Genomic DNA, 12,078 nt, shown 5'->3' on the forward strand with positions numbered 1-12,078 from the left:
AAGAATACTACATATTGTAAATAATACTACATACCATAAATAATACTACATACTGTGAAATAGTAAAGATACATACTGTGACATCTAAAGACCAACTTCACGCATGTTTTATGGACAGACGAGATGAGTCACCTTGGCTGGCCCTGATGGCTGGGCAAGAGGATGGGTGGCCAATGGACAGGAAACCCCACGATGTTTACAGCGGCAGCAAGGTGGCGGTGGTGTCATGGTTTGGGCAGGACTTATTAAAGATGAAGTTGTGGGTCCCTTTCGAGCTCCAGAAGGGGTAAAAACCAACTCTGAGGCATACTGCGAGCTACTAAGCAACACCCTGTTCAAACAATGGTTCAACAAGAAGCCTGCTTCTTTCAAAAAGGCTCTCATTCTGATGCAGGACAACGCACCATCCCAGAAGTTGGTCTTTAGATGCTGTTTTGCCCATTCCAACTGCTTTTCTTTGTGGTTTTTGTTGAGTGGAGGCTGTTTGGGTGATTTCTTGACTGTTCCGTACTCTCTTAGGATGCGGCATCTGGTACTTATAGGAACTTCAGGTAAGTCACAGCTTTTAAAGATGGTAGAACTTGATGCCAGCGGTCGTCTGGCTGCTTCTCGCTCAATTCTTCTCAGATCCTTTGATGATAACGTTCTTCTTTTCTTTTCAACTCGCTTTTTTCTGCCATCTTGACTGTTTTTGATATACTTTTTGATGGTCCTAGTATCTCTTCCCAATTTCTTGGCAATTTTATTGGGAGTAAGTTTTTCTGACAGCAACTGAACTATTTGGCTCTTTTCTGTAGCCGTCCAGTCCTTTTTTTTTGTCCCATTTTGATGAAAGCTAAAACTTGCCTAATAATTTGGCACATGCACTTTTGACATATGTGGAGATTTTCTTGCTTTAAATGTAATATAATTTGAAATGATGTCTGACAAATACAACGTTAGCGTAGGAGAAGACTATTTAAAAGTGGGAAGGCCCAGACTTATTTCTAAGACTGTTTTGGACAAAAAATCTACTTGCCTAATAATTTGGCACAGGGTGTACACACAACAAACAACAAACAACACACACACAACACACACAATACACAATACACACACAAAACACACCAAACAACACACAACAAACAACACAATACACAACACACAACACACAATACACACACAACAAACAACACACACACAACACACACGATACACAGGGAATGTAAATATGTGTGTTTGTATATTTGTTCTAATTTTTTAAAGATTTTCTGTTATTTTAGAAACAAAAACACTATAAACGATAATTACCTCTACAAAACCTGAAAATTACATTCATTTACGGCTTCACAGCTCGTCTGTGAGGTTTTAATGTGACTTAAAATAAATTAAAACACGAAAATACCTATGACTAAGGAATAGAAATTAAAATAGAATAAAAGTTTAAACTATGGAAAGATTCAAAATATTACTTTAAAATAGTGAAAAAAGAAGCTTAAAAATCAGTTAAAAGGTTAAAATGTAGAAAAGAAAAAATGTGAAAAATTCACATTATGAGAAAAAAAATCTTATCTTTTCATAGAAAATATCTGTCAGGTGTTATTGACAATAAAAATCTATAGAAAGTCAAAAATATGAAAAAAAATAAAATGACATCAATAGTCAAAACGACTTTTTAAAACAAGCACATCTGAGATTCTTTTTTAGTAAATTATTTATTTGGCAGAAATGGGATTCCATACTTTCAGGTAACTATTTTTCCAATTTTAAGATTACATGTTAGGACTAAAATATTAAAGATCATACATGTATGCAGAAAACATTTCAATAACTACAAATTACTGGTAAAATAATAAATAAAATGAATTTAAAATGCTTTCTTTTACTTTTAACAGCATCTTTTCCTGAATTCTGAGACATTATTCATTTAATGTCTTTTGTCCTTTAATAGATTTATTCCAGACTTCATACTGAAGATTGTTCACTTTTTTGTTCTTTGTGACAGTAAACTTCTTCCATACTTTTAGAAGTTAATTATATGACTCAGTTTGGACCTTTTGAGCCTCCATACTAATTTAAAGTAAAAACTCAGAGTTCTGACTTCACATTGGTTTTCTACCTCGTCTTTAAATGCTTTTAACTTCCTTTGTTCACTTCACATCTCAGAATTTCGATTTTCTCTGGTCTTGATGTTTTTTTCCCCTGTTTTCTTGTCACTAGCAGTGCTCCACAGCTCCAGGTTTTAAGCTCTTCTTTTAAACTAAAGCTGCTTTTAAACGTCTTCTTACTGAACTTTCTGATGCTCTCTGTCGTCCTCCTCCTCTCATCACAGCCATTGTTGGGTTTCCATGGTGACCAACCTGCTGGACAAATCTCATCTGTTCAGCTCCGGTTGTCATGGTAACAGGCTGCGACAGCAACCGCTGTCAGCAGCAGACCAATCAGAGCAGAGGGACGGCAGCATCTCCTTTTATAGCCGGACTGGCGAAGGACAAAAACTGGATTTAAATCCTAAGAAATCTACTTCTGGAGTCCAGCAACGTAAAAGAAACAAAACAACAACAGCATAGAATTCAATTTAAAAAAAAAAAAAAAAAACAGATAAGCAAAAAAAAGGCAACAACGGATTTTTAAAAAATTAAAACAAAAATATTTCAAAAATTAAACAATGGAACTAAAAAGGAAATACGATTAAAAAATCTTAAGTCTAAAAAGTTTATAAAATGACTTTATAAAGTCAAAATAATTAAAAAATAATAATAAAAAAAATAAAAACTGTTTAATGATAAGCATCAAAGTTAAGAAACTTAATGTAGTTTATTCAGACTATATTTTAATATTTTATATATTTCTTAATTTTTTATGTTATTCAGACTGTATTTTTTATATTTTCTATATTTCATTAAGATTGTGTTTTATTATTGTTTTATTGAGACTGATTTTCAATATTTTGCTATATTTTATTCAGGCTGCATTTTAATATATTTTGCTGTATTTGTCAATGTTTTAAAAACATTTTATTCAGACTGTATTTTAATATATTTGTACATATTCTATTTACTACATTTTAATATAATTAAATATTTCATTCAGACTGTGTTTGTATGTATTTTTAACATATTTAGTTTTATTGTATTTTAATATATTTTTAAATATTTTTATTCAGACTGTTTTTTTAATTTATTTTTTCATTTGACTGTATTTTCCTCTACTTTTTGGCACTAACAGTCCTCCATACTGAGGGGCCCCTATGCTGCTCTGGGGGCTCCTGTACATGTTCAGTCCGTCCCTGCTGCTGAGCAGAAACCATCCTCCTCCTCCTCTTCCTCCGCAGCTCCATTCCCGGGCAGCTGCCGTCCTGCTACCCGACCAGACCTGCTCCTCCTCCGGCCTCCGGACCTCCAGCAGCTCCGGGATAAGCTCTGGTCCTCCTCCTCGGATCCTCCGGGACTCGCAGACACCTGCAGCCGGAGGAGGCCTCGTGAGAGCGGCCCACTGTCCGCTGAGGATCCGCTGGTTCTCGTCCTTCATCCGGCGGCAGCAGAGACGATGTTGAGGCCAAAAGCAGGCGCTGCGACACGGATGATCTGAGAGCCCGGAGCCGATGGATGGAGGAGATTTTTACCCGGTAAAGACGGAGGGAAGCTGCAGGGATGCTCCGGTGAGATGGAGCTGTTCATCATTTATTTATCTGAATGTTAGATGCAGGGCTGTTAGAAAACACATTAATGAGGGAGTTTATGATTATTTAAATGTGATAAAAGGTGTTTAAAGGTGATGAACGTGGAGCTCCAGCAGCTTTCAGGGTTTCTGGTATTTTTCCATGAGGAGGTTTTAACTCTTCATCCATCAGGTTGGATTTAAAGGAGCCTCTCTTTATCCTGAAGGCTCAGAAACAACAAAAACTACAGGGTTTAGTGTGATTAAAATGATTCATTAACGCAGATTTAAACACGTTCAGGTCTGAAAATAAACGTCTGCTTATCATAAATCAGTTCATTTAATATTTATCCGATGGAATAAATCTGAAGCAGCTTGTTTACACCGAAACCAGCAGCAGCGTGAACCCAGCAGCAGGCGGCGCTGTGCAGGTCAGAACCCACTATTTACATTATCAGGACTTTACTGGTGGTTTAAGGTGATTAAAAGACAAAAATCGGATTAAATGTTGATGAAATGTGGAAAAATGATGAAAAAAACAAGCGTGAGACGTCCACAGAGCTGCAGATGAAGTTTAAAATGTAGAATATTAAATTTACAGTCAGCAAAACCAAAAAAAAACAGCAGAACTTGTTTCAGTTCCAGGAGATTAATTTGTGATTCAGGCGTCAGGTTGGATTAAAGCACCTTCATTATAAAGAAAGAAGAGATTCAAACTGATCAATGATCGATAAATGAAATTAATCAATCAAATAAATAAATAAATTCATAAATATTATTATATCATTAGAGTTTCAGCTTTGCTGAGTTTAATGTTTAAGATCAAGAAAAATAACAAAAACATCATGAACTATTTTATTATCTGTAGTCATTAATTAAAGCAGCTGCAAACTGCTCTTCTAATTGATTGATTAATTGATTTATTTATTGATTGATTGGTTTCAGGGCTTCTATTTTTGATCTTTGTTGACCTCCTGATGATCCTCCTCAAGATGTCATCACCTCTTCGGCCTCTGATTGGCCGACCGATCAATAATCGAACAGAAAATTCACTTTAACTTAAAGCAGACTTACAGATTTTCAGTAAAATCAACATTTTTGGTTGTTTGAAAACTAAAAATCTTCACTTCGATGATGAACTTCTATGAATATCTGCTGAAGGATCTGAATGAAAACAAACAGCAGTGGATCAAAAATCGATCACTGACGGATCAATACTGAAGGTTTATTTATAATAAAAAAAATATTTAATAGATCAGGACTTTGAAAATGAGGAGCAGCAAAAAAAAAAAATACAATAATTTAGATCCACTTTCATGAAACTGAGAGAACCTACAGCTAACCTTCAGCTAACCTTCACCAAACCTTCAGCGAACCTTCACCAAACCTTCAGTTAACGTTCACCAAACCTTCAGCTAGCCTTCAGCTAACCTTCACGAAACCTTTAGCAAGCCTTCACCAAACCTTAAGCTAACATTCACCAAACCTTCAGCTAACATTCACCAAACTTTTAGCTAACATTCACCAAACTTTCAGCTAACATTCCGCTAACATTCACCAAACCTTAAGCTAATGTTCACCAAACCTACAGCTAACCTTCACCAAACCTTCAGCTAACATTCACCAAACCTTCAGCTAATGTTCAGCTAACGTTCACCAAACCTTCAACTAACGTTCACCAAACCTTCAGCTAACATTCAGCTAAACTTCACTAAACCTTCAGCTAACATTCAGCTAATGTTCACCAAACCTTAAGTTAACGTTCACATAACCTACAGCTAACATTCACCAAACCTTCAGCTAATGTTCAGCTAACGTTCACCAAACCTTAAGCTAACGTTCACCAAACCTTTAGCTAGCCTTCACCAAACCTTCAGCTAACATTCACCAAACCTTTAGTTAACCTTCAGCTAAGCTTCACCAAACCTTCGGCTAACGTTCACCAAACCTTCAGCTAACATTCACCAAACCTTCAGCTAACATTCCGCTAACATTCACCAAACCTTAAACTAACGTTCACCAAATTTTCAGCTAACGTTCACCAAACCTCCATCTAACGTTCATCTAACCTCTGTTGTTCCTCCAGGTGTTTCTCAGCTGTTTATTCTCTCAGTCGTTTTAATTAACCGTAGTAATGAGCTGCAGTTTGGCCTCAGCTGATTGGTTGCTAAGCAGGAAGTAAACACCAGCTTTTTCCCAGAGCTTCTTCAATTCTAAAGAGTGACTCAGAGGAAAACAGATGAGTCCCAGAGAAGAACTAATGAAATCAGCTAGTCAACCAGGAGGATGATGAAGATGTAGATGAAGACAAAAATGGAGATGGAGATGAAGATGATGATGGAGATGAAGGTGAAGATGAAGGTTCAGTGCAGATGAAGCATCAAACTGAAACTAAAACCTCCTCAGATGTTTGAGGAATGAAACCACTCTGACTCTGTGGTTCCTGCAGGTTTCAGGGTTTTAAACCATCAGATGTTCTCCTCTGAGGCTGAACGTTCTTCATTCGAGCTCAAAGTTCTGTCAGCTGATTGAGAACATTAACCTTCAGAACAAACTCAGTACAGAATAAGCTGCCAGTTTACTAACTAGCCAGCTAACTAGTCAAATTACCTATTTAACCACTAACCACACTGCTAATCTACCAAACTACCTACCAACCAGCTCCCCAAACTGTTTATCTACGTAGCGACCAACCATTCACCCAACTAACCAACCAGCTTGCCTACATCCCAACCTGCTACTCAACCAACCAACCTGCCTACTTCCAAACCATCCATCCATCCATCCATCCACTATACACCGCTTTATCCTCACTAGGATCATGGGGGGTGCTGGAGTCTATCCCAGGTGACTCGGGTGAAGGCAGGGGACACCCTGGACAGGTCACCAGTCTGTCACAGGGCTACATATACAGACAAACAAACAATCACAGTCACATTCACACCTACGGACAATTTAGAGTAACCAATTAACCTCAGCATATTTTTGGACTGTTGGAGGAAGCCGGAGTGCCCGGAGAAAACCCACGCATGCACAGGGAGAACATGCAAACTCCATGCAGAAAGATCCCAGGCCCAGGCCGGGATTTGAACCGGGGGTCTTCTTGCTGCAAGGTGAAAGTGCTAACCACTACGCCACTGTGCAGCCCTACTTCCAAACCAACCTACTAAACTCAGTTTACCTTTAAACTAACAAACCAAATCGACGACCAACTCATCTTTCTGCCGAACAACCTTCCAATCTATCTCACACTTTATCCAACAACCCAATAACAAACTAAATCAGCTGTCTTACCAAAATAACTACCAACCGATGAGCCAGATATCTGACCAGCTAGTCAAACTACCGAACTACCAGCTAGCTTACCTACCTACCAGCAAACAACCGCACTACCAGCCCTTGTTGCTAGCATCCTCTACCTAACTACCTGCCAGATTCAACCAGATAACTAATCAACTCATCCATCTACTCACTATCCTAGTGACCACAGTCTGCCTTCCAAACTACCCAAGAATGGAACTAACTATAAACTCTTTCACCTCCTAATCACCCTACAAATCTACCCACTAACCAATTAGCCTAACAACCTATCAACCAACTGACCACACAACCAACTAAAACTGTTAACTACCAACGAACTAACTGACCTACCAACAAATGAACCAAACAACTGACCAACCAACGAACCAACCAACAATGCAACAGAAACACCTACCTGACAACCTGCCTCTCCCTTCCACTACCATCTTAATAGTAATCCAATAAACCAGTAACCAACTTGTTTGACCAGTCACCCTAATATCTACCTACCAAACTCACCTTTCTACTAGTGCACTTCCCTCAGTAAGAACCAATCACCTACTACCTTTCTGACTATAGTCCAGGTGGAGCTAACATACCTACCTGCCAGGTACCAACTGTATCTGCAGTACCAGGCGGATGTATACACTGCTGCTGGTCTAGAAATAGTTCCTGAAGCATCTTGGTTCCAGCTCTATAGTGATGACAACTGTTTGTGTCTCCACAGGGCCTCTCGGCTGCAGCAGCATAGCGATGGTTTATGCAGAGTCCTCGAACACAGTCGGTGTCAACCCGTCCCTCGACTCTCCATCGTTCACCTATCAGATGTCATTTAACTACTCCAAGAGAGGAAACTCTACTGTCCTGGCAACCTTACCCACAACCCTCGTCTGCAGCCTCGAGGGCTCGTCCTCTGGCCAGCCCAACGCCACCTCCGCCTCCTACGAGCTGACTTCAGGTGAGGTGGCTGTCCTGAGCCTGGTGTTTGGGGTTCTGTGGCTGGTCTCCATCCTGGGAAATGCCCTCGTCTGCCTGGTCATCCACCGCAGCCGGCGGACTCAGTCCACCACCAACTACTTTGTGGTGTCCATGGCTTGTGCTGACCTGCTCATGAGCCTCAGTTGCGCCCCGTTTGTCCTCCTCCAGGTCGCTGCTGGTCGCTGGCCGCTGAGTGCCACCGCCTGCAAGGCTGTACGTTACCTGCAGCACCTGTGTCCGGGTGTGCAGGTCTATGTCCTGCTTTCCATCTCTGTGGACCGATTCTATACGATTGTCTACCCACTGAGCTTCAAGGTATCCAGAGAAAAGGCCAAGAAGATGATCGTGGCCTCGTGGCTGTTTGACGCAGCCTTTGTGTCGCCCTGCTTCTTCTTCTATGGATCCACATCCACAGACAGTCACTGCGACTTCTTCCTCCCGGACAGCTGGGGCAGTATAGCGTATGCTGCCGTCCACCTCCTGTTTGGGTTTCTGGTGCCGGTGGCCTTGATCTTGTACTTCTACCAGCGGGTGGTCCGCTACATCTGGAGGATCAGCGCCGATGGCCATACGGTGCGCCGGACGATGAACATCGTCCCACGGACTAAAGTCAAGACCATCAAGATGTTCCTCATGCTCAACTCGGTCTTCTTCCTCACCTGGACGCCGTTCTACGTCGCCCAGCTGTGGCACCTGAGGGAGTCGCCCAATCGGCAGGGACTGCTGTTCTTCACGGCCATCGCCTGGATCTCCTTCAGCTCCACAGCGTCCAAACCGACTCTGTACTCCGTCTACAATGCAAACTTCAGGCGCGGCATGCGGGAGACTTTCTGCATGTCATCCATGAAATGCTACCGCAGTAACGCATACACCATCACCGCCAGCTCCCGCATGGCCAAAAAGAACTACGTCGGTGTGGTGGACATTCCGGTGCAGGCCAAGACGGTCACCAAGGACTCGGTCTATGATACGTTTGACCGAGATGCTAGAGAGAAGAAGGTAGCTTGGCCCACAAATGCCAACCCTCCCAACACCTTTGTGTAAATGAAACTGAGAACATTCACCACAAGACTGAAACTTTCTTCTGTAACAGCACAATGTTGGCAGGTGAGCTAGCTGGAGGCTAACATGCTTGCTCTGTACTGAAGTTCCCAGAATGTGTTGAGTTTGTATTAGGGCTGGACCCGAATATCCCGAATATCCAAATATGCGTTTGCTAAGGCACTATCCGGATATTAATTTGGTATCCGAATATTCGCGCCCCCCCCCTCCCCCCGCCGTCAGACGTCACCGGGCGGAAAGAATGTGCAGCGTTACTGTCTTCCCTCCGCCTTCTGCCCACATCGGCTCATTTCGTCCTGTGATCACATAAACATATACACATATGTCTATAACATATACACATATGTCTATGTGATCACTCCCTCCTCCCCCCGGACGAAACTATTCGGAGCTTGTCTCTTCCCTGCGCCTTCGGCCCATTTCAACTCATCCTGCCGTGTTCTTCAGCTCGTTTCGGCTCCTCCATTCGTGTTTGTAAACACCACCCGAATGGCCGGGTGGCTGCCGACTCTGAAGCCACGCTTCACTTCATTGCATAAACACAAGACAAGATGTTGAAGACCGGTGTTTGGGAATTCTTCAGTTTAACTAAAGACTAAAGGAAGGCAAAATGTGGACCCGGGAGACCAGACGAACGGATCCGAATATTCGGGCCGTCTCCGCTGCCGCCACATGCACAAACATCCCCCCCCACTCCCCACCCCCCCACCCCCCCGGGGCGGACGTTACGGGGTGGAACGAATATCCGGATATTCGTCTTTAATAGGGCCCGAATATTTGGAGGCCAGAAATCACTATTCGGGCCAGCCCTAGTTTGTATAAAGGGCTTTCCTCTGACGTAACAAACCTCCAGCAACCACACCGGAGGCCGTTTTTATATTTCAGATTCTAACCAGAATTTATTCTGTGCCGTGTTTGATGAGTTGTTTTGGATGCTTGAGATTTTGTGTTTAATGTCTGTTTGTTCTGTGGTCTTCTATCAGAATCTGTTGTACCTACACCTGGTTCGCTATAGTAATGTTTGTGGTAGAAGCTAACATCAGTAAAGGCTCATATGTTACCGCTGAAGTCATCTGATCTGAAAGTGTCCTCTTGGTTCTTTATCAATAATCAGAGAGCTACCGACACCTGTCCAGTTGTCAGTAGGTCTCCTGTAGAACTTTCTCCAGTTGTCGGTAGGTCTGCTCCAGAACTTTCTCCAGGTGTCGGTAGATCTGCTCTAGAACTTTCTCCAGCTGTCGGTAGGTCTGCTCTAGAACTTTCTCCAGCTGTCGGTAGGTCTGCTCTAGAACTTTCTCCAGCTGTCGGTAGGTCTGCTCTAGAACTTTCTCCAGTTGTCGGTAGGTCTGCTCCAGAACTTTCTCCAGGTGTCGGTAGATCTACTCTAGAACTTTCTCCAGCTGTCGGTAGGTCTGCTCCAGAACTTTCTCCAGGTGTCGGTAGATCTACTCTAGAACTTTCTCCAGCTGTCGGTAGATCTGCTCTAGAACTTTCTCCAGCTGTCGGTAGGTCTGCTCTAGAACTTTCTCCAGTTGTCGGTAGGTCTGCTCCAGAACTTTCTCCAGGTGTCGGTAGATCTACTCTAGAACTTTCTCCAGCTGTCGGTAGGTCTGCTCTAGAACTTTCTCCAGCTGTCGGTAGGTCTGCTCTAGAACTTTCTCCAGCTGTCGGTAGGTCTGCTCCAGAACTTTCTCCAGGTGTCGGTAGATCTACTCTAGAACTTTCTCCAGCTGTCGGTAGGTCTACTCTAGAACTTTCTCCAGTTGTCGGTAGGTCTACTCTAGAACTTTCTCCAGCTGTCGGTAGGTCTGCTCTAGAACTTTCTCCAGTTGTCGGTAGGTCTGCTCTAGAACTTTCTCCAGGGGACGTTCTCCTTTCCTGCTTCCAGTCTTTAAGTTTAGTCTTTCTTAGAACATTCTAGGTCCTTGAAGTCCACAGAGGTGGGTCCAGATTTATCACTTTTTAATGAACTTCATCAGAACTTCATCAGTCCAGCAGATAGAACCATGACATTTAGGAGGAAAAACACATCTGAGTTCTGGTAAAAACTGACCACAGATCATTTTAAATCCATCTAGGTGTCACATTCTGAACACTGGCCCTGGTCTCTGATCAGAACCATTTTATTCTATTATTTTATTCAACTGTTGACTCAGAAATTGGATAATTTTCATTTCATTTTCAGTTAATTTCTTGTAATTTTGGATCACTTTTTAATTGTTTTGCTGAACTTTTGAGTCATTTTCTATCATTTCTGAAGCACTGAGGACTAATTTTGTGTTCTGCAAATCTTCAGTCAGTCTTGATGACTTTTGAGTCATTTTAGATGAATTCTGACTCATTTTGGACAATTTTATGGTCATTTTCAGCAGGTTTTATTTCAGTTTGGATCTTTTCTCGTCAATTTGGATCGTTTTTGTGTCTTTGGGATCATTTTAGAGTCACTGAGGACAAATTTCACGTCATTCTGAACTCATTTCTGTAATTATGGACAATTTTTGACTCATTATTGACAAAATTCCAGGTCCATTTGAACATTTTTTGGAAGAATTTGGGGAAATCCTGAGTCATTATGAAAGATTTTCGGAATTTTTTGGACAAATTCTTATGACTTTGGAACTATTTACTGTCCTTTTGAACACTTTTTGAGACATTTTTTGACAAATACTGAAAAATTTGGGACAGTTTTTGTGTAATTTTATCCAACTTTCATGTAATTAGACCTATTTGTGTCCATCCATCCAAGTGTCTCAGTCTGAACCCTGGATCTGGTTCTGATCAGAACCATTTTATTTTAAAATTTTATTCAACTGTTGACTCAGAAATTGGATCATTTTCATTTTATTTTCAACAAGTTTTATATCATTTTGGACAGTTTTAATGTCACTTTGGTTCTCAGCTGGATGCAGGTAAAACTGATCTGGTGTCAGTTTTACCTGCATCCGAGTGTCACAGTCTGAACACTGAACCTGCTTTCTGAACGTTCCAACAACGTTATCTTCAAACATTTATGGAACGTTTAAGAGGAACATTCTGGGACAAAACTGACCAAAACTTAGCAGAACTCGGAGCGTTGGAGACATTAAAGGAACCGAGACG

General features: G+C 41.5%; 1 protein-coding gene across 2 annotated transcripts; it reads left to right on the forward strand.

Annotated features, from left to right (window-relative positions):
* The first annotated feature begins 380 nt into the window (after positions 1-380).
* Positions 381-10,056, forward strand: gpr19 (G protein-coupled receptor 19). 2 transcript variants are annotated; one of them, XM_051947632.1, is made up of 3 exons: positions 381-551; positions 3,314-3,640; positions 7,667-10,056. In XM_051947632.1, the coding sequence occupies exon 3, from the start codon at positions 7,693-7,695 to the stop codon at positions 8,959-8,961; it is 1,269 nt and encodes a 422-aa protein (XP_051803592.1). In that variant the 5' UTR covers positions 381-551; positions 3,314-3,640; positions 7,667-7,692; the 3' UTR covers positions 8,962-10,056. The 2 variants fall into 2 exon arrangements, with proteins under 2 accessions (XP_051803592.1, XP_022072702.1); XM_022217010.2 differs by lacking the exon at positions 381-551 and having other exon boundaries at positions 3,138-3,607.
* The last annotated feature ends 2,022 nt before the right edge of the window (positions 10,057-12,078 follow it).

The sequence above is a fragment of the Acanthochromis polyacanthus genome, chromosome 1 (assembly GCF_021347895.1).
Source record: "Acanthochromis polyacanthus isolate Apoly-LR-REF ecotype Palm Island chromosome 1, KAUST_Apoly_ChrSc, whole genome shotgun sequence".
Classification (NCBI taxonomy): domain Eukaryota; kingdom Metazoa; phylum Chordata; class Actinopteri; family Pomacentridae; genus Acanthochromis; species Acanthochromis polyacanthus.